Here is a 22,719-nt window from a genome sequence, read left to right on the forward strand (position 1 = left end):
GAACATTGTTTTTTATATTTTTAGAGCTTCATGAGGGTTATTGAAGTAAACATTATAAATGAGAATGCTATGGTGAAGAGCAAAATATATCTCTGATCTGTGTTAACATAGTTGAACATTTATGTAGGTTAGTATAATACACGAATTGTAAAGTCAAACTTTCCGTTATAAAAATCCTGCTGCTAAATGAAAAAATTAGACTGTTATAATAGTAACATATAATATTTATATTAATGAAAGGGTGTATTTGACAATTATTATAATTATCTAGAAAGTTATATTTTTAAGTTTCTAAATTTGTAAACTTAATTTTAATCATATGTATTGAATATATTTCTAGAAATTCGATTTATTTAAATAACTCATAAAGATTTTAAAAGTTGAATTTCAGTTATTTTATGTTATATATTTAAGTATAGACTTTTAAAATTTATATTATAAATATACTAAATATTTTATATTGTTAGCATAATATATTTTTTCTACTTAGATAACAAAAGCTTTATATTATTTTCAACAATTTAACCTAAATGCAAGATACACAATTAGTTAAAATTGTAATAACTGTACTTTTAAAAAAGTTATATTTATCAATATTTATTTTACTATTCATCTTATTTACAACAAGTACTTTTAATTAAAAAAATAGCCAATATTGGGATTTGAACCCAAGACCTCGACATTACTAGTGTCGCGCTCTAACCAACTGAGCTATACCGGCGTATAAACATATCACTCTAACTTCAACTATTAAAAATATATTTACTTACATCGTTGCCTATAACTTTTATTGTTCTAATAAGCTGAAACTTATTTCTCTATTATCGGCCGTTTATATCTGCTGAAACTATCAACCAAACTCTCGCGCAAAACTAAGTTTTAGTTCATATAGAATCTGTTCATTTTGAAAATGATAAACTACTACAACTTTATATAATATAAATTATTTTAATCTAAACCATCTAGTTATTACTATAATTTATAAATTACCCGTTAATGTAGCTATTATTCACCAATCTAAGCTAACTCAATAAGTAATATCTTGACACCTTTCTCATGTTTCTCCCAAATTCAGTAAAATTTCAACACAGTGTATTATTCCCAATCCTTTTTAATAATATACAATTATTATATATTGATAAACTAACTTAAAAACAAAAATCCTTCTCTTCGATTCTTAACTTTTAATCTAGTAAATTTTTCAGGTGCAGCTTAGTAGGATTTGATATCTAAACTAATTCGACTGCAAAATATGATGTTTTTGATGTTTCCTGTAAATGGTATCAGCGAGTTCTTTGCGTGAGAGAAGGCGGATTGTGGAAATTTGGCTTTAGGATGTACGGGTTCTAAAAATATATTTGTATAAATTTAAATTTATATATTACTATTTAGTATATAATACTATAAATTTATATAAAATACTTCTTGTTGCTTATAAAGCAATCTAAAAACACTGTTTTTACATCTTTTAAATAACTAGAAAACTATAGTTATTATTCTCATGTTGTAACGAATTCTACATAATCCTAACTGAAAAATTCTCAGCAGTTCTAGAACTTCTTAAATAATTATATTCTACAGGCTTAAATCTTGTAACTCACGTTTATAAATTTTATAACATTGGTTTAGATAATAATGTGATGTATGTTGTCTCTGCATGCAACTAATCGAAGTGTACATCCAGTTGATAGATTTTCAATGTGGTAATTAACGGTTCTGGCTTAAAAAATATACATTGTATTAATATATAATAATGCGTATAAATGAGAAAAAATAAATGTATATAAAAGTATATTATATATTATTATATAATAACAGTAATATAATTAAAACGTGAATAAAGTAAATAAAACTGTTGTAGGTAACGGATATGTTTATTTTTAGTAGTAATGCTGACTTTTAGACTTTAATATTAATCATTAAAAGTAGTGTTTTATGCTAGTAATACAGCAAATTGCTGCTTTCCTGGGCGAGTTTGATTATATTTTGATGCTCTATAGAAACATTTCAACGCTTCAATTTTATTGGATAGCTGAATTTTATAAATTAGTGTGTATATAATAGTAAATAATATTCCCTATAATGAAATCTCAAAACTCTATTTTAGGGGTTTGAATGTATTATGGAAAGTGAAATTATAATAATTAGTTGTATACTTTTTATATCTTTGAATTAATTATATTTTATGTATAATATTATATGTTGTAGATAATTCTAAATAGGATTATCAGCTTATTTTGTGTGATTATTATAGTTCCAAATTTGAATATATATATTCTAAATTTGACTTTATTATTTTATAATTCTAAGATTTTATTTTTAATAATATTATTTTAGCCGATATTCGAAATATCCTTAAAACTTTAAAAACATAAATAATGTGCTTCATTAATAATATATAATCTAAGTACAATGTATTTAAAATGATCTTAATTTATGGACTAATTTTTTTGTCATCTGTTGACGATTTTAATCAGCTCAATAAGCTACCAGGTGAAAGTTTTATTCTATAAAAGGATATTTCAATTCAGATTTCGAAAGAATCCCTAGTAAATTAATTCAGCGGAGCCTTATCTGGCGCCAGACGTAATATTAAGTTCACTAATATGAAAGGAGGTTATTTATTCATCGAATCCTTATCAGGATCGATTAGTAACATATTTATTCTAGTAGAATCAGATTTAGAGAACTCGTTTATGCTAATTTAAAAGTTACAGGGAGCTTTAATTTATGATTGTTAATTTCGAATCCAAAGCGATTAAATAAACCATAACGCCGATATTACCTATTTTGAGTCAATAGTAAACTCGCAATTCTTAAGATGCAAGTATACGTGCTCCTGCCATACTATTGTTAATAAATATAAAGTATTCGGGATTTCAAGCACAATAGATAGTCTTACGGCGAAGTCCTTAGAAGTAGAATTGCTTATTACCAACGCTGTATAAGTCATTGGTCTCTGCAAAATACTAAACTCCTAATTCCCTGTTTCCGTTAGTTTTAATGTTTTTGATATCGAAGAATTGTACGGGATAGCAATTTCGAGCCCAGTAGCCTTAAAAGACATACAAATTAGCATTTCTGGCAGAGAAACTGGTTTAGTTTACGGTATTGCAGAAGCTGTCGTAGGTTTATCATAGTCTTAACTTTATATTCAAATGTCGTACAATAAGCCTGCCTCGGCCGCGTAAGTTTTTGGAATTTGTAGATAAATGTAGGGAAACTTAAAGTAGCTCTAAATTTCAATAAGCATTGCCTCATTTTCTATTACCTAAGCAAAAATTCATTAACTAGCGTATGATATTAAAGAAAAATCTTAAATTTCTAACATTGCTATTCAATCATATTATTCTGCATTGTAAAATCCATTGTAAGTCATTTTATTATCAGAAAGTAATGCATAGAATATTAAAATACTTTTTATTTCCATTAACGCGACAATTAAATTGGACTAATGTAAATTATTTAAAGTTGTATACTTTAACGGTGATCTAGAGAATGTTTAACTATCAATGGCCAATTTTAATTTGACAATAAGTGGTGGATCCAAAGGCATGGTTCAAAGCTTGGGTATTGGCTAAAAAATTATAGATAGTTAATTTACAAATATATCACTAATATAGGATATACATTTATCAGAGTTGTTATCAGTGATTTAGTATTATCCAGTAGGATAATAAGTAAATAACCTTTAAATTGCCAATGCCTCATTTCGTAATTCTATATTTATAGACTATGGGGTAGAAACTGAAAAAAGCTACATACATGGGGTTGCTAAAGCTATTATCAGGAGTTAATTATAGAATATTATTGTTTAAAACTTAATTTAAATAAGAAACTTACCCATCAATGAATTTTAAGGCCTATCGGACAGCATTAATGAAATACACGTTAGTTTTTTGGTACTTTGTGGATCTGTAAGTATCGCAGAAAAAACATCTATAAGTGGAATTTCAAAAACCGGATAGAATTCAGAATTTAATGATGTCTTAATAAACTTCCTAATAAATAGCCCATAAAGTTCAAGCTGTAATATACTATTCGAAAACGCAGTAAGTAATACACTAACAAATATAGTTGATTAGATATTTTCAACTCGGTGTGCAGGTGAATCCACTTATACATCAGATACCAGTAATACAATGACTAATATTTTCATAATGAGTGGCACAGGAAAGTAGAATGTAGTATATACAGTAAGTTAATCCAAAATGAGTTCCAGTAGTGATATGGCTGTACTTCTAGCTTCCAATAATTGGGTTATCGATACTACTAATAATAAAATGATACACTTGAAGAACTTTTTTACAGTAAGTAGTTCTGGGGACGTGGAAGATGTGGTTGCAGAAATCCCTCCATTCACACAATAACGCATAGCAATCTCTTCAATAATCAATATCAAAAACCCAGAAAACCTGTGCTTTGATAGATGTTAAGGGATTTTCGACGGCAACTCTTTAATCTGCAATGTAGAATTTTCTGGCTAATTATGCCAAGAATTCGTCTGTCCTATAGACTTCTGCAAAGATGGAGCAAAATGCCACTAATCAAACGGCTGTGAGTGTCCGTAGGGCAAGACTGGAACCTAGTGCGAAATCGATAATTGCGAGTTTTGTTTCGGTGGACCTAATAAATGTGAGGAAATATAGAATGTTTTGACATGTAAAAACGACCAATCAGCCAACTGTTACCACGGTAAGGTTACCAATAATTTATGCGTTTGTTCCAGCGGTTATGAAAGCATTAACACTATTTGCGATACTTTCGAATGCAAGAACTCCTTAGATTGCAATGATGGTTTGTGCATAAATGGGTTGTGTCACTGCTTTAGTATGTTCGGTGGGATTAGTTGCCAATTTTGCAATATTCGAGGGCAGTTAGGATGCAAAACCACCTGCTTGAAAGATAGCTGTGCAAATGGTGCTGGCTGTGTTTATCTAAGTGGCGCAGCTGGGGACTGGGAATGCTCTGTCTGCGATTTCGGATGGAAGGCACCGTTTTGCAGCGAGTGTATAGATGGATTTCGAAAAGATGGAAACACTTGCATAAAGAAGTGTGACGAATGCCTCGCTGGTGACTGTTATTTTACTGAGCTGTGCACAGGCCCTGTAGAAGATTGCGACATAAAATGCTTTTCCTGTAATCTAGGTATTCTTGGGATAAAATGCGATATGTGTCCTGCGGGGGAACATATTTACTAGTATAAATGTTACGCGCTAGAAGACGAAAAGGTGACGAATGGGGTCTGTATAAAGGTTGGGGGAAGCCTTATTTGCTTATCGTGCTCACAAAATTATATCTTGATAAATGACTTGTGTGTATTTTAGTGCCTGCCAAGCAATTGTATAAATGGCGACTGCTAGCCTGATTAAACTTGTGTATGTAGAAGATATGCCCTGGGAAAATATTGCGACTCATGCTAGCCAGGTACTGGTAGCTTTTTGGGGCAATGTCTTGTGTTATGTAATACATGTAATGGTGACTGCTACTACGAAAATGATGAGATTATATGTTCTTCATGTAATGATAACTTTTAAGGCCCACCATGTTAAGGCTGCTGGGAAGGGTACATAAATATAGGTGCATAATGTCTAGAGATTTGCTAAAAGTGTCACGGCGATAGATGTTATATAGACGAAATTGGTAATTATAAATGTTTAGGATTTTGTGATGAAGGATATATTTCAGATGGATGCTTTACGTGTGACACTATAAACGGGTACGAAAATGCACTAGATGGATGCTATAAACCGTGTAATACCTGTCCAGAAGGTACTTGTTTCCATACTTTCTAGGGCATTCTCTGCTCTAGTTGCAACGGAGGGCTTACTGGTCAACAATGCAATATTTGTTTGGAAGGGTTTGTTTTTGCCAAAAGCTCTTGTCGCAAGTAAGTAACCGAAGATGATTGTTATCTGGACAGTACAGGAACTGTTGTATGTGTTTCTTGTATACCAGGAAAGATATTAGTAAACTAAAAATGCATGATAAGGTGTGTTCTCCCGGAATGCGCAGGCGAATGCTTCCAAGATGGTCTGTCGTACTTCTGCGATAGTTGTCATCCATAGTTCATTCACCATGAAAGAAAGTGCTACCCACAAGTAATTAATCCTAATGGGTTGTGTTTTTAATTAAATAATGTACTTATTTGTGATTGCTATCGGGGCTACACTGGACCTACGTGCGGTGAGTGCAAGGAACTAGAGCAAGATGGCAGTTGTTATTATCGAAATGATATTTCTACTGGGATATGCTACAATAATGCAGCTATTCCGTTAGATACTTTCTGTAAAGAATGTTAATATAACTATGCAATGCCTTTGTGTGTAAACTGCGCATGGGGGTACGATCTTGATGTAAAAAATTAGTGTAGTCTTTGTGATGTGGGATTCATCAGCTCCAACACTCTTCCTCCTAATGAAAAGGCACTAATAGGAGCTGATAAGTGTCTGATGAAGTGTTAAAGCTGTATTTAAGGCAACTGCTTCTACACTGCTGATACCATTTAATGTGTGGCGTGTTAGGTGGGGTACAATATTGCTGGTAACTGCTTTTAGTGCTAGCATGAGTTCGTAATATATGGGAGATATTGTTTGAGAGCCGAATCAGATTCCTGCGGCAAAGAAAATAGTGGAGAGGATTACTGCCATACCTGTGGGCCATTACACGAATCGTTCAACTGCTCTAAATGTTCCGTAGAGGATACCTTTGGAACAGAATGCAAATAGCACGCCGTAATTTTCCCTGGAGACTGCTACTAAGATGCGTCAATAGCCACTTGCACAGACCGCACATGTCTCAGCTACGATTTAAGCTAACACCAGTGTATTATATGCCAACCCGATAGGTAGAATATTCTTGGTCAGTGTGCCAAAAACACTATCCCACAAAATGACATATTCCGCGGTAGCTGCGTTAGTATTCAAGATACATTTTAGTGCTAAGCATGCTAAGTTGGCTGGTCCGGAGTTTTTTGCTAGAACTGTGCTAAAGGTTTTATCACTTGTGAATGCGGGACAGAATCTTTTAAACGCTGTTGCTGCCCTCTGCTAACAGACGAAAACGGTGTATGCTTCAGAAGCTAATTAGGCGAGGTTTTGTGCTATTACTGTGGGTCTAATTACAAGCTGGTATCTCAGAAATGCATTAAACTAGAGTCTGGAACTGGTCGGTTGCTGCTCATGATAATACTTCCTATGGTAGTTTGTTTTTTCTTGCTTCTTATTCTGGTATTTGCGTTAAATATATCAAGAAGCAAAAAAAGAAGGATAAAAGCTTATATTAGACGGAGAACTAAGTGTATTGGACCTCACCTATTATTCGTACTTCTCTCACAGGCTCTTGCCATAATTATAGCCATTTAGGACGTATATATAGACAATTTCTTTATGCAAATTTCAGTCAACATATTTTCAATGATACCATTCATTCTTATGTTATTCTTGTTCGCAGCGCCTACATATACTCGTTTCTTTTATAATCTGCCGTCTCACTTTTTCCTGTTCATTCTGTCGGCTATGCTTGAACTATCTTTTCATTTCGTATAGTATCAAGCCGTGACAGAGGTATCGTAGGATTTTGGGGAACAAATTTATAAGCTAGCAAGTCCCCTTGTAACGTTATTTATGTGCATATTTTTAGCTGGATTCCGATTCAAATCACAATAAAAATTAGCAGTATTCATTGCTATCGCACTGCCAATTTTTGCCTAGGTGATGTATGCCATATAAGATTCTTAGGCTTCTGGATACTTCTCTGAATCTTCAGCCTGGAACATTATTTTTGGTTAGATGATGGTAAATCTGGCTATTCTGCTTAACGGCGCTCAATTTTATCTATTTGATCTTATTCTAGGGAAATATGGGGAGATTGGAGCAATTGGTCGATTATCGTTAGCATCATTTTTATTGAATACTACCGTGGGATTGCTAAACCCGGGGGAAATTATAAATTCTATACGACAATATGACATCTTTTTCTCAAGTTTGTGCACGTAAATTTTCTTTAACGTGATAAATGTTGTGGTTATGATGCATATCTCGGCAGTAGAATTTGGTATCAATCTAATTTCGTCAGCAATTTGGGCATAGTTTATTACTGCTGTTGGCGATTACTAAATCGCTAGAAACAATAGCTATACAATATCGCCGCTGGCTATTATATTATAATCTATAGCGCTAGTTATTGTATTCTTCAGCTTACTGTATTTTAACATTCGAGGCTCCTACTGGCATCACCGTGATAATACAAAACTATCTGAAGGTCCTGTAGTAATAACTGGAGTTAAAGCATACTTTGAAGCGCGTAAAGACCATAAGTAATTCCTAACTGGTGTAACTAGAAATAAATTATATGAAAAATTTATCCCAACTACTAATAATTAATTACTAAAAGATATGTAGATTAACTTAACAACAATGAAACATAGAAACGAGTATGCTAGTACAGATTAATTATTACCATAAACTATACCTAAAAGTACAGAAGATTATATAAACTATACCCCAAGAAGTTAAGTATTGTATATCAAATAATATAATAACTAAATTACAAAGCTCCCGACAAAGACACTTAATATTCAAATACCTTAACTTTAATTAGCAACTGAGAATATTTTATAAGTTTAAGTTAGACTTGACACAAAATTAAACAATATTTAAGATATTCAAACTCCTAAGTGAACATTATAAAATTTTTATATGTTAGAGTATGATTATAAAGTAAAAGAATATATACTTTAAAGGCATCTAACTTAGAATACTATCGTTAAAGTGAGATATTTACTAGTGTTAACGTTATGTTCTCAAAAAAAGCAAGTTTATTTAAGCAATATAAAATTTGCATACTAATTATACTTTCTGTTAGACGAAATATATATATATATATATATTTCTATAAAATAACAATTGATAACCACTGAAACTATAAAATTTTATCATTGTTAATATTACATACGAAAATTTATAATAATGAAGAAAATTTTCATGAAATCAATATAAACTATAATAACTTAGGAAAATACTTAATTAAATACAGTGACAATTATGACCTCTAATAATATAAATAACGTTCATGAGATCATTCTCATAAATGTTTATTTCTACGTCCAAAATACGAATAATAACATCCATTATTACGAAACTGGAGAGCCTGAGTTTCACCGTAATCACATTTTGGATTTATTTTAATCATCTATGCACATTATTATATATTAGTATATAAGCAAATATATGATCTGCTAATTTGAGCTTGGCCCTTTAGTCGATTTTGCACTTCTTTTTCAATTTTTCGCTCCCTCGTCATGGTATTGAAGAACCTCTGTACCATTACTATCCCCGAGGGCGTCAAGTGCGAGCTTGTTGGCAAGAAGGTGACCATAACTGGTCCCCGCGGTACCTTGTTCCGCGACTTTGCCCACACCCACTGTGAACTTGAGATGGTAGGTGCCGAAGTTCTCGTAACTGTATGGTTCCCCAGAGGCTAATAGAAGTCTCTTCCCAGAACCATCACAGCCCATATCCAGAACCTGATCACTGGTGTGACCAAGGGTTATCTCTACAAGATGAGACTCGCCTATGCCCATTTCCCCATCTCTGTCAACATTGTTGACAACGGTGCTACTATTGAGATCCGTAATTTCCTCCGTGAATAGGAAGTCCGTAGAATAACTGCTCAGCCTGGTGTCAAGATCGAAATCTCTAAGGAGATCAAGGATGAGCTTATCATCACCGGTAACGACGTTGAATTCGTTTCGATGTTCTGCGCCCAGATCCATGAATCGGTCAAGATCCGCCATAAAGATCTTAGAAAGTTCCTTGACGGAATCTATGTATCCCACAGAGGTACCCAGTGATATTAATCTTTGATCATACTTTCGTATTGATCTCAGGAGTGAAACCGTGTTAAACTCAATATTAAGATTAAGTCAAGTATAATTATTGAAAGCATTTAGTATTCTTTGGATAGTATTAAACGAATCTTTTGGTCGCATGCCCGAAATAAAACTCAAGCCACAAGCGTCGCATAAATGAAATGATTTTTTAAATACATGAAACTCATCATATTTAGGAAGGGTAATATAAAGTAGGCTTGCTTATTTTCAAAAATATGTAGATTATAATAATTATATAATATAAGTATAACATTTTTATTTGATTTTATTTGAGTTCATTTTACGGATGTGGAAAACTACTTCTTAGGTGTAAGTAAAATATATTTAAGAGCAAAGAATTTGACTATAGTATAATAAGTTAAACACTAAATGACGACAAAATTCCATACTTTGCTGTTTATTTAAGTTTTATTAAGTTCATTTATTCGTAAAGCAGTACGAGCAATATTAGGTCATAAAGTAAGTTTACTCAATAGAAAATGGTTTTACAGTAGTAATTACTATATGTCACTTATCTTTGCCTAATTCTTAAATGTGCAAAGTTTGCTGACAGAACTTAGCTAAGAGTATTTTATAATAATTACTCAACAATATTACTTTGCACAACTCAATAACCTTCAAACCTGTACCTTGTATTACTTTATAGGAGTAGAAATTGCTAAAAGCTAAGTGATAAAACTACTTATTACTAGAATATTTAAATAAGTTAATTTGTACTGTATTAAATATTGCTTGCTAGTAGAAGAATAGTTAGGAATTGAAATACGAATATAAGAAAATTTTAGTTGTAAGCTAAGACGACTTATACATATTAGATTCTATAGGATCCACTATAGCAAATCTTAGATATAACATAGTAGACCGCATATATTCAACTAGATATTATTATTTCTCTAAAATGATTGTACTCTTGATTTCTCCTGCCAAGCAGACTCGCCGAGTATGGTTCTGACCCCAGATTGGAACGCGATTATTCCGTCCCCATCCCTAAATAGCAGCGTAGTAACAACGAGGTGGTAAGCTGCAAGGCCCAGCCCACTAGGCAGCACGGACAAAGTCAAAGTTGGCGAACTTATGCGCAGACCAAACTTTTAGTTCTATAGTGCAATTGCTCCATACAGCGCCAACCAGTCTCTGCGGATGCCCATTCCTCAAAGGATGCTGCCAACTTTGGGCTGGCATCATATACGATTAAGCTCGAGTGAGATTTTAGTTTGCAGTGGTACTGTGGTCAGCATGTAACCGCGGGAGCAATCATAGGGAAGGAATTTCGGGCGCAGAGGTCTAGCTCAGCACGCGCGAAAATGTTAACCCGCAATGCAATCGCCCAAACTACAAGACGCCCCCAGCAAACTGAATGTCTTGCCCGAAAGTTCAGTATTATGATTTCGTCTAGTAGCGTTACTAATGGCTAGGCCTATATGGCACTCCGAAGCACTATCATACCGGACCCCAGTTGCATCAGTTTCGCGAAAATGACGAAGGTTATGCTGATGTCGCTCCCAACTTGTGATGCCCAATGCGTAGATAAGAGTGCAGTGGGATAGTGCACGGGCCGTCAAAATTATCCTTTTCTGATTGTGTGACGCACGTCATGCAAGCGCCTAGACCATATGCGGTTTTCAAAAGTACTTCGTAAGGCCGTACTGGGCTGTGGTCACCAACAGCAAAGGTGAGAGGTTTAGGAGTTTGCCCATTAACTGGACCATCAGTACTGCCGACTATGTGACCTGCGCCGCTCGGGTAGAGTGGAGGTTGAAGGCCCGAGGATTGTAAAGCCGCGCTGATGGATGCTCTTCCCACTAAGTGTGCGCCTCAATAAGTGCTGCGTCCAACGCTTCTACTGCAGATAGATCGTACATGGGCCCTCATATATTTCCTCTGCCATTATACCTGGCGTGAGGGATATCTGCCTCAATCAATAGTAGATTATGCGCGTCTACCAGGAAGCTCCTTACTCCAGACGCGCGGTCGTATCAATAACAGCAACCATCGCATCCCACATATGATGGTAGCACGCCAAACTCCCCCTCCTAATGGCTGGTAGTCTTCTGTCCCGCCGTTCGGCAGCGCATCCGGCCGCTAGATAGAGTCAACCGCCTCGGTGTACGGTTGCAAAATTAGCGCGTATTACTACTTCGGAGTCGTTGAGAGGCTTGGACGCGTGCTCTAAATTCGTAACATAGCACGATGTGAGAAAAGTACCTATGCCTTAAAACTAGCACTCTATACTTCCAGTTCATTTCTTTTGACTTTAAATGGCATATTAATTAACTAGCATGGTAGGCCAAACTTTGTGTCAGCGCTCGTATATTCATACCGCGCAGACCATGTTCCACTAATTTATGGTTTCTATATAATAATAAGATTTAAGTGTAAGTATTATTATAATAATACAATTGACCCACGTTCCTGAATTGCAAACTCCACCACCCTGCATTTTCGAAAAAATAAAAGCTGCGGAAATGTATTCTTTGAGCTCTTTGGACTCCCAAAACCGCAAAATCTCGTCCTTCTACATTGTATCAGATTGAAGTTCCTTAAGAAATCCCAGTAGCGTAAACTTGATTGCGAAAAGCTTTATCTGAATTATATTATATGGTATATAATTAACTATTGGCAGAGCATTAGTCAAGATAAACCGCAGAAAACTCACGCACGGCACTGCATAGAAGCAGATAGAGTAAGGGTAAGGCTTCTGGAGGTGTGCTAGCCAATAGTTATTATCTCAAAAAATATTTATTTTATAAAATTTCAATTTTTGACTACAATAGGAAAAGTATTAAAAGTTTATAAAACTCTATATGTCTTGCTTTATTTACTATTCATGTATTTAAATACCTCAAACGCCGCCTCTCACCAAAAGACTATACTTGCGCGATTTCAAGTCAATACATGCCGAACTCTATTATTGTCCATGCACACCACATCCAGAAATACACAGTGTCTGCAAATCTAGCGCAACTCAGTTTGCTGTACTCCTGCCGTCTTCCACAAGCACGCATTCACACATACAAAACTAAGCGGCTCCTGCATTTCTTCCCCCTATCGCTTCCGTAATTAAAAGTTTAACCTATTGTTATATGGCATCACAAAGTTTCATTTGTGGTTTATGTATTTATACAATTTAGTGGGCTTCGAAACATTCTTATTCCAAACTATTTAATACCACATTCCCGCCCTCAAAATGTGCTACCACAATGTTTACACTCCTGATTAACCTGTGATTGCTCGCTCAGAGCCATGTATTATCCGACCTAGATTTTCATAGATAATTAGTGCGAATTCCCCTTACGGCCGCTGCATCAAAGGGTCAGGGGTGCAGCCAGACCACCTGCAACGGCTGCTTCGGTGATTCTGGTAGGCGCCGTAACTGCACATTTATAGTGGCACTCGCGAGGACAGACGTTCTTCTGTGACCTCTACCGGCAGGTCCAGGAAAACTGCGCTTAGTACTATTCACGTACGGGTAAATAATGTATCGGCTGCGTACCACGATTAGAGCGTTTTGTGTCTTTGTATCAACTGCAAAATGTGGCCAACGGATATGGTAAATTGGTAGAGTACCATTCCGCGCAGGTGGGAAGTGCTAGGAATGGTATGATTTGGCGGATGGAAATTCTGAAACGTAAAGGTGCATGTATCTGTGAATGATACTTGTTAGCGCTACGCGAGATTAGATGGTGATGAGTGTTCCACGTGTAAGCATAGTTACTGCCGGGTGGCCAGTGAGCTTCGGTTGGTGTGTGGAAGGTGAAGGATCGAAACTCTAAATTATGTGATATACCGACCAACCCCGCAATCTGCTCCGGCCGCCCAACTTTAGCATATCAAATAGCATCTGCCTCGTAAACAACTTCTTCAAAATATCCACCCGAACTGCGCCGCCAGCCAGAACGACTTGGCGCGGTGCAAAAATCCCCTGAAACTTTAAGTATGTGCCTTGTAGTGTAGCTGCCTTGGGTACTGACTATGGAGCAGGATTCCGCGCACCAAGGAAACATGGAGAAGTGGGGATTGTTGAACTGGGTAAATAGGAAGACTGGGGAGAGCGATTTGCTGGTGAATGCAATGAACATGAGAAAATATGGGGTCAATATTCGGTGTTCATTTTCAGAGCTGTCGGTAAAAATTTGTCTGACCGGCTGATTGGAATTGGCTAATGGCAAAGAGATCTTTACTTAGTGCTCTTGGTGAGCTATGATGTTATAGTAGTTTCTATAGTTGGCAACCGGGGTGATACGGAACGCGTCCACTCGAAATGTGCACCTCCCTGCTCCATAGTCACTATTTTCCCCCAGTGACTTAGTACGATTCCCGGGGTTAGAGATTTACTCCAAGCTGAGCTGAAGGATAAGTACAACATGTAATGGCATTGAACACAATGTCAGATGCACCACTAAGACCTATAAGGTGGAGGGTGTCTACTGTTAAGCGCCGGAAGCCGAATATTCTTATCGGTGGCCTACTCATCTAAGGTAAATCCGTTGCATGCATTCAATTAGCATCCCTAGAGTCGCGCAAATCCCACCTACCCTTCGCACCACTGGCATGCCTTTACCATTTATTTGGGCGCCAGCCTTCTGAGAGGTAGCGCTGGATCAAAAATATACGCGTGCTCCGCCATGGGCTTCTATAAGACCCTGCTAATATGCGCCTGAGGTTCCCGGCGCACGCCTACTGCCCCATCTTGCCACCCCTAATGCCACCAGCCCCAGCTACTAGTCCCATCGATGCTTCTAGGCGCAGCGTGCCTCGGACTTCAACTGCGTGTTTAGCCGCTTTGCTACTTTGGGTGGCTGTTTGCTGCACACAGTAAGGAGGAGTGCTGCCATATGGCCCAAACTATGGCGGCAGGATTCCGGTCCAGATCCCTGATGCACTCGCTCCGTATTCCGATATTACCAGACCTGGGTGCGCTGCCTACCACACTCAGGGATAGCGCTAGAAGCTAGAGCCTATTTCGAAGTATCGCAGCGATTGCCGGCTCCCGCTCGTTAAATAAGTTTGCTGAATGTGAAATTATCAGCCCAGCCAATTTTGAATTTTGCATCCCTTGCCCGCCAGACCTGCCCATGCACATTCACACCTACCACCCACCAACAATTTTTCATTCTCACTCTGCCGCCACTTCCCCACCCAGCTCATCCTGTACCTTAAACCTCCTAACTCATCACACACCAATAAACTTTACCAGATATACCAAATACTATCACTTCGAGACTTTGCTCCAAAGGCTGTCGTCGTCTACTTAAAGCTAGAGATTCTCCTTTTTCACCTCCAAATCGCCCTAGACCGAACGCTGTGCCTTCCGCTTCCTCGCGACCGCAAATGCTATAGCGCCACCAATGAGCCCTACAAGCAGAACCAACCCTACAACGATTCCGGCGATTGACCCGCCGCTCATCCTCTATACCTGCTGCGCGCAGAGACCGTCGACCATTTCGGCCCCGTCTTGGCATGCGTAGCAAAGGTCTTAATCCTAGCAACTTTTGCAGTTCTGGCCGCAGGGTGCGCAGACCCCTCTGCTACTGAAATGGCCTTTTGCGCACTAACGGCATGTGCTGGAATCTGTGCAAGTAGCGCAGCCCTTTAGACAGCTTCTGCAGGTATTTCCTGTAGATTTCATCTCGCAAAATGATCCGGACTCGCACTACTTCGACTATGCGCAAATTTACTTAACGCAGGTTTAGTTGCTCAGCATGTAGCCATCTATGCAGGCGGTGCAGGACTTGATATCGGAGCAGGCGGAGCAGCCCTCAACGCAGGTCTCGCACGTGCTTATCCAGGGGTAATACAAGCAGAATTTGCCGCTTGGGCAGGGCTTGGATTTGGAGCTAGGGCTAGAGCAGTCGTGGGGACCCTGTTTTTGGCAAATATTACCGTCCATCTAATATCCATTGCCGCACTTCGTGCACTTTGTCGGGCTGTCGCATACCCTACACCCGTCGGAGCAGGTGGTGCATACACCGGTTTTGAGGAAATAGTAATCGTAGCACTCGGTGCATTGCTTAGACGAAATACAGGTTTTGCAGTGTTCCGCGCATGACGCGCACTTGCCGTCTTCTGCCACATAGGGTGCGGTGCATTTAATGCACTTTCCGGAAATGTCAGCCTCGAGACAGTTTTTGGACAAGTGGACGCATTTGTTGCCAGTAGGATCAATACCGCAGAATTTTTTATCAGTGCATTTGTTCACGTTGTTACACTCGTTCAATATGCACTTTCCGCTCTGAATGTCGTACCTCTCCTTGCAGAGGCGGCACGTATTCTCAGATTTGCAGTCCATGCAGTTATCGCCGCACGAAACGCACATGCCGTTCTTCAAGAAGTTTCCGTCTTGACAAGCGGTACAGGAGCCTTCGGTTGTGCATTTGCCGCAGTTACTAGGGCACTAAGTGCATTATCCGTCTTTTAGAGCATAAGAGTAGTTGCATTTCGTGCAACTTCCATTACTGCAGGTCTTGCAACCTATGGGACAAGCTTTACATGCTGTTTTAATGAGTTCGAATCCACCAGAGCAAACAGAGCAATTACTTGAGCTTACGCATTTAGTACAGCCTGTATCGCATTTATAGCAGTCAGGGTCAACTCCAGTGAAAAATCCTGGACGGCAAATATTGCAATCACCATACTTGTCGCAGTCAATACAGTTATCTGAGCACTTATAACAGTAACGTCCTTTAAGTTAATATCCTGAAAGACAACTAGTGCATTCGTAATCGTTATCACATGTTCTGCATCCGGCTTGGCAAAGCTTGCATGTCCAATTTTAAAGGAAATATCCCTAATTGCAGGTAATGCATTGCGATAGCCCATCTGATAGGCAGCTGGCACAATTATAAGTCTTGCAGCGAAGACACATTTTATCTTTACCAGTTGGTGCATAATCTGGGCATACGGTACCGTTGGGGCATTTTTTATCATTACAGATGTATGATGACATTTTATGAAGAAGTGGCAACGTGATATTATTATAACTTCAATATAACATAAGTATTTAGTTTCTAGCTGTTTCTTAGTTTCTGGAAAATGTAGTGTGACTTTATAAATACTAATAATCGATCCATTTAAATATTCTATAACGATAATTGAATAATTAGAAAACAAAATGCTTTTTTATGACTGTAGAGTAACAACATTTTAGTTTAGTAAGGGAAACTAATTTATTAGTTTAGACTTAATGTAGAAGTATTTTTGTTGTCAGTTATAGAACTCAAAATATTTGCACAATACTATATAAATATGTTATTTTTTAAGATATAAAAAATTATATGTGATAGGGTTATCAAATTATATAACAAGATTATCATAAAGAGAATATATAGTATGAATTATATATAAATACTAAACAAAATGGAATCTTTAAAATACATCAGCAATTCTAGGATCTACAAGGCCCTCGTGATAATTCAGGATATTATATTGCTGCTACCAATACAAAGCATTTACCATATTCCCATAAGCCTAACATCACATCTCATGGTTATTCCTATAAAACAATTAATCCCCAACAATGAGGTTATTTGCACTATTTTGTATCCTAATCATTAAGTTGAACTTACCAAAGTAATTTTCAGCTAATATATATTGAGTTATAGGCCAAGAAATCATGTAGCTCTCTAGGTTAAATATGTCATGACCGGCATGAAGGTTTCATACTATATTCTTATTGGCATTGTTTGACCAAAATATTAAACCTTGTTATTATCTCTTCGCCGTTGCATGACCAAACCGAGAAACATCATTTTAGTATAATCGACACTTTATAAGTTTTAACAAGCAGCAGCTCTTATTTTAAGTATCTTTTACGAAATAATGTCATTCATGATATTTTAAATCAGTAGTAGTTTTTCATTAGGATTAGTAGCCCAGCATCATCTATACTATCTAAAAATAAGGTATTATCGGTCTATACTACCAACCTGCCATACTCATACGATTTCCAGATAAGTTTTAACAATTTACATTTACTTGTGTAAAATGCACAAGTTTGTATAACAAATTAATAGCTTCGATATTCATATTGAACTTTCACCAACAGTCCCATCCCACATGAAGGCACTCTTATAGCGTCTTACTTAGCGCCAGACGACTCCAGGGCTTTCCAATTGTGCTAGCAGCTTTCCGGCCGACTAGCCAGAGCCCAGGTGGAGCTTGCCAATTCGGAGACGGCCAGTTCGCTAAATTACAATTTTAAGCACTTGGCTGATATTCGGGTCGAGATAAAATTCGATACGGTGGAACAGCAAGCGGCAGGCGCTCTCACGAGGCAGTCGAACTTTTTAATCTAAATATTGGACATGGACGCCGAAATCAAACAGACCCTTTCCTATTTTTCGGTGTTGAGCTTCAACAGCAACGACCGCCTGACCGCTGCCACGTGCGAGATACTAGGCGAGACGCTCATTATCAGCTCCAAAACTACAGGCTGCGACTATTCGAATACGCTGTTCGCAGATGCTGCCACCCTGAACGATACCGTACTGAATCAGAGCGTGTACGCCGAGCTGTCCGCATTCAACAAAACGCTCCGGCTGACAAGCGGGCTGTTCATGAAAAACCAGGCAGATCCCACAAACCCAGTGGTTACCTTTGACTGTAACACGCATCTTGAGGAGTCCAACGTCCTTCTGTGCAGAGAAATTTTATAGGACATAAGATTCACCCCCTTGCTTGACTTTAGCATTAGCTTCTACTACTAGATGAAGAGCCCTCGGACAAGTTTCATGCCGCTATATAGTAGTAAGGAACCCGATAAGGGACAACTATTGGTTATTCCAGCTTCTTATAAATTAGAAACGGTCATCCATAACGGTAACCATAAGTTTACAATTCATAATACGACACAAAATATCTAAGTTTTTAGAAAACTAGCTCATCCAACTATTTAACATACTCGAATGCAAAGAAGTGAGTATAAAATCACTCTTCCATTAAACGAAAAAATAGTATATGTCGCTTATTACTGATTTAAAAAAATAAATATTTTCACATTCCACACCATGTTAACGGTTTAGTTACTATGTAAAATAGATTCTGAACTAACTTAATGAAATCTTTTCGTTTATTGTTTTTAAAACTCTATTAATTAATTCTTATAAATAAATCTTACATACTTTAGATGAAGTTGATTAGTTCTCTTACAGAATCGTATCTAAAATACTCATCGTGTTGTATAGTTTGATGTCACCCTATTTCTTACCCTTAAAACAGTACTCTGATAACGCTACAACTCATTCGACCATGTCATACAATAGTCTATCTGTTAGTTCTAACGAAATATATCTCGCTGTTAATATTTTACTATAATGCCCAAATTTCGCATTATTACTATCCTCTTCAAACTTTAATAAAGATGAGTGATATTATTATAATTGGCTTGACTGAAGTTTACTTTACTTGAGTCAATATTTTTGATCACCTCTTTTGAATATTATTCTACAGTATCTTATTTTTATGGAACTGGTATCGCTTCTTTATAAGATTTTTTGATTCTCAATCTTTTATTACTGCGTATCTGTTCATTTTATTTATTTAAAAAAATAAGTATTCAAAAAAGTTAATTTATATTTATTGTTATTGATTTTTTAGAAACCATTTTTATTTTTGTGTTCACTTTAGAAATCGGACGCCTCAGGGTTTCCATTTTATTCATTTTATTTTGTGTTATCTGAATTAATTGAATTTGATGCCATTCAATTTTATTAATGCAAAAAAATCTTTTTAATTATTGAAATATTATCGAACACTAAAATGTCAATCTTTATGGTATCTCTGCAAGATTCATTATTCTTCTTAATTAATGAATTTAATTATATAATTTAGATGATGTCTAAGAGTTTGATTGCAATTATTATTCTAGTCTTAATAAATAGTATTCAAATTTTAACTCGTAAGATATTTGCTAATCATATTTTAGTTCTTATATTGATTTATATTTATTATTTACGTATTTATGTTTTACTTTACATTCGATAGCAGAATACATTCTACTTAACTATTTTCTTCGTTGTTTCATATAAGTTTTTTTCTATCGTGTCTGTCATCATTCAACCTTATTAATATAAAAATTAATCTTTTTTAAGTATAATAAAGTGGTATTAAACTTTAATGCTCCAAATTTGATGTTATACTTTCACTCATCAAATAGGAAAAAATTCTTGACATGCTTTACCTTCAGATTACCTTAGGGATCATAACCGTTTTTAATTTTTATACAATAGATCAAGCATTTGCTCAGTTTCCTCTGCGTTCCTTACTACTACATTTCTTCTAATTTTTCTCAATCCTAGGGTACCATTATTTTATGATACCGCTCATTTTGAGCCTTTCAGCCCTTACTGATTCAGAATCAATTACGATGCTAACAGCTTCAGCTCCTGCTTAAAACCGAAGATCCGGTTCAGGTCAATTACGTGATTGCCCTTCTCTAGGGGCTTCATCTGAATATCTAACTTCTTCGCAAGCCCCAGAGTTAAAATTTCAGCATTTTCTTGCATGAGGGGTACAGAACTTTCGATTTCCGCAGCGATAGTGTGTTATATCACGTAACGGGAATTCTGAGCGAATCGCTTCACTAGTTCGCGCACTAGGCATGCTGATCCTCTAATATTACGTCGAAAAATGCAAAATTATCTTTAGCCTGGCTAGCGATCGAAGCGGGTAATGTAATTCAAAAATTTTAATGATCTTATATATCGAGATAATTACATTTTGAAATATCGGTTTTTCCGTAGAATTTGCTCAGATCAGCCTTGAAAGTGAACCTGCAACGTTATTTCTTGCTCAAAATCTCGCTGAAAACGTTTTTGAGCTCCGTCGAAACGACCGCCAAATGCTCGAATTTCTGCACAATCTCGCGAGCGATCTGCGCTAACTCGGTCTCGACGTTTTTGAGCCTATCCGCGACATGTTCCAGGACGCCTTCGGACCGCCCTGCTCGATGCATCTCACAGACTCCTCGTTGAAGCGGCTCTGGAGGTTCGTCCACGAACTATTATAGTATTATAGTATTATAACTATTATAACTTCTAACTCTACTCACCCTACTGCAGTATCACCGAATTCGCACCTTTTCGAAGGTCTGAATTTCGCTTTCCGGGCTCGAAACCCCCTCCACGAAGTCGCAAGAATGCGCCGTTTGGGGGCATGATACTGCTTAATCTGGGAGTGCATGACTCTTAATGTGTTGTTTTGCGCTGACTGAGTTTTTGGTCGAATTTCAGAGGGTTCCGGGTGTATGTTTGGGAGCGGGAAAACGGCGATAAGGAAGGGCTTTAAATCACTTCTTTCATAGAATGGACGTAATGCACTTTTCCGGTGTAGCGGCGATCGTTTAGCACTGCTTTTCGAAAATGTGGAGCTTTCGGTCAATAAGAAGTCGGTAAAGTGAGCAATCTGGTAGGTGTCGTTTGGGGATTATAGCGGAGATTGCGATATCGGATTTTGTGTCCGGGCGATTTCGATGAACGGGGCTGGTTGAGGCATGTAGAGTTTTTCAGCTTCTTCGGTTTGGCGAATTCGTCGTTTTTCAGCGAGTTTAGGTAATTGATGTGTGGAATGTGCATATAGTCGTAGTTACTCGCGAAATGCAGCGTTTACTGGTGTTTTCCATACTGGAAATGAAGCTGTAGGCCGCTTTTTCGATGGTATCATTTTACGACTTTTTTGACGATTTGGTTCAGAACGTTCGCGGAGTACTCGAAGTTTTTGAGTGTTAAGTTCGCATGAACCGCACTCCTCCCACCTGGTGCATTATGTCCGGCAGGTAAAGATGCCGCAGGTACGAGTAGGTGAAAAACTCAGCATCGGTGGTCGTGTAGAGGGGGAAGGTTACCGCCCAGCACTCGGTTGATGCAGGGACCGCGAGCAGTGCCAGTCGCAGTATACGAACCCCATGTGGTCGCCGCAGGAACCGCCGAGCCCGAAGTTTCTTGTGGAGTGTGGAATTTTGTCACTAGGTCTGCATCTGCGGATTTTAATACCTGGCGCCCGTTCTGGAGGCGCATTTGGCTGAAAGTGTTAATGCGGAACTGGTACTTCGCATCATTCGCCCTGCCTAAGAACCACCAGAAGCCGCTGCTGATCTTCCGGTAGTCCGGGAGCAGGTAGAATACGTAGGTGGCCGTACCGTGAATTTGAATAACTAGTAGAGATTAGATGAATCGAAATTAACGTCGAACGCTAGGGTGGACTTCGCTCCCTTGCAGGGCTAGAACGGCTTCTGGGTCAGCGACACCAGGTAGTGGATTACTATGTCCTTTGGGAGTTTCTGCTGCTTGCCGACTTACAGCGCGTATTCTGATACGTTGAACGTGAAGTTTGAACATTGCGGCTCCGGGGTGAAGAGGTTCAAAGTGTTTGGTGCCGTGCTCTTCAGGATCGTACTCTTCAATTTTGGCTGCTGCTTGAATTTTTCATTTTCTGGTACATCCTGCACCTCCTCAGCGTGGTTGAGCGCGGAATCGAAGGTGAGGAAGTCCCAAGGGGCTGCACGGATACCGGGAGCCGCACCTGTATAACTATCGTGTTTGACGGTAGGATACGCCACTGAGGGACAGCAGATGCGTCATGGTCTCTTACTGCAACTCTGGCGTGCTCATTTTTAGGATTAATAGAAATTTGCCCCTAATATTATCTAATAGTTGTGCCTCTGAAATGAGCGAAACGGTGTACGTCAAGCTCACGGTCAGAGCCGGGGTCAGCACGCGGTACACCTGCTGAGGCTGCAGCTGCACGGGTATCTTGCAGGCGATTGGCCTTACTGGACCAGGAGCGCTGCTGTAGGTGACCTACCTCCACCACAGGCCGCTGGGAAGCGGGCC

At 37.8% G+C, this 22,719-nt stretch overlaps 7 protein-coding genes and 1 non-coding gene across 8 annotated transcripts; 4 read left to right on the forward strand and 4 right to left on the reverse strand. All coding sequences in view use genetic code 6, as the record gives it.

Annotated features, from left to right (window-relative positions):
* Window positions 1-647: 647 nt before the first annotated feature.
* SS50377_t20135 lies at window positions 648-721 on the reverse strand. The gene has a single exon. It is a non-coding gene; the product is annotated as a tRNA-Thr (tRNA).
* A 1,702-nt stretch (window positions 722-2,423) lies between these two features.
* Window positions 2,424-8,681, forward strand: SS50377_27746 (Transmembrane domain-containing protein; the record flags this gene model as incomplete). The annotated part of the gene is made up of 1 exon (XM_067911529.1): window positions 2,424-8,681. One exon carries the CDS (start codon window positions 2,424-2,426, stop codon window positions 8,679-8,681), a length of 6,258 nt encoding a protein of 2,085 aa, XP_067760551.1.
* A 620-nt stretch (window positions 8,682-9,301) lies between these two features.
* Window positions 9,302-9,853, forward strand: SS50377_27747 (Ribosomal protein L6; the record flags this gene model as incomplete). The annotated part of the gene is made up of 1 exon (XM_067911530.1): window positions 9,302-9,853. The coding sequence occupies one exon, from the start codon at window positions 9,302-9,304 to the stop codon at window positions 9,851-9,853; it is 552 nt and encodes a 183-aa protein (XP_067760552.1).
* Window positions 9,854-10,399: 546 nt separating this feature from the next.
* On the reverse strand, window positions 10,400-11,077 carry SS50377_27748 (uncharacterized protein; the record flags this gene model as incomplete). The annotated part of the gene is made up of 1 exon (XM_067911531.1): window positions 10,400-11,077. One exon carries the CDS (start codon window positions 11,075-11,077, stop codon window positions 10,400-10,402), a length of 678 nt encoding a protein of 225 aa, XP_067760553.1.
* Window positions 11,078-14,261: 3,184 nt separating this feature from the next.
* SS50377_27749 (uncharacterized protein) lies at window positions 14,262-14,906 on the forward strand (the record flags this gene model as incomplete). Its single annotated transcript, XM_067911532.1, has 1 exon — window positions 14,262-14,906. The coding sequence occupies one exon, from the start codon at window positions 14,262-14,264 to the stop codon at window positions 14,904-14,906; it is 645 nt and encodes a 214-aa protein (XP_067760554.1).
* Window positions 14,907-15,104: 198 nt separating this feature from the next.
* Window positions 15,105-16,838, reverse strand: SS50377_27750 (Cysteine-rich membrane protein 2; the record flags this gene model as incomplete). Its single annotated transcript, XM_067911533.1, has 1 exon — window positions 15,105-16,838. One exon carries the CDS (start codon window positions 16,836-16,838, stop codon window positions 15,105-15,107), a length of 1,734 nt encoding a protein of 577 aa, XP_067760555.1.
* A 1,075-nt stretch (window positions 16,839-17,913) lies between these two features.
* On the reverse strand, window positions 17,914-18,717 carry SS50377_27751 (uncharacterized protein; the record flags this gene model as incomplete). Its single annotated transcript, XM_067911534.1, has 1 exon — window positions 17,914-18,717. One exon carries the CDS (start codon window positions 18,715-18,717, stop codon window positions 17,914-17,916), a length of 804 nt encoding a protein of 267 aa, XP_067760556.1.
* A 2,766-nt stretch (window positions 18,718-21,483) lies between these two features.
* SS50377_27752 (uncharacterized protein) lies at window positions 21,484-22,551 on the forward strand (the record flags this gene model as incomplete). Its single annotated transcript, XM_067911535.1, has 1 exon — window positions 21,484-22,551. The coding sequence occupies one exon, from the start codon at window positions 21,484-21,486 to the stop codon at window positions 22,549-22,551; it is 1,068 nt and encodes a 355-aa protein (XP_067760557.1).
* Between the last annotated feature and the right edge of the window lie 168 nt (window positions 22,552-22,719).

Source organism: Spironucleus salmonicida, chromosome 8, assembly GCF_000497125.1.
Source record: "Spironucleus salmonicida strain ATCC 50377 chromosome 8, whole genome shotgun sequence".
NCBI classification, from domain to species: domain Eukaryota; phylum Fornicata; order Diplomonadida; family Hexamitidae; genus Spironucleus; species Spironucleus salmonicida.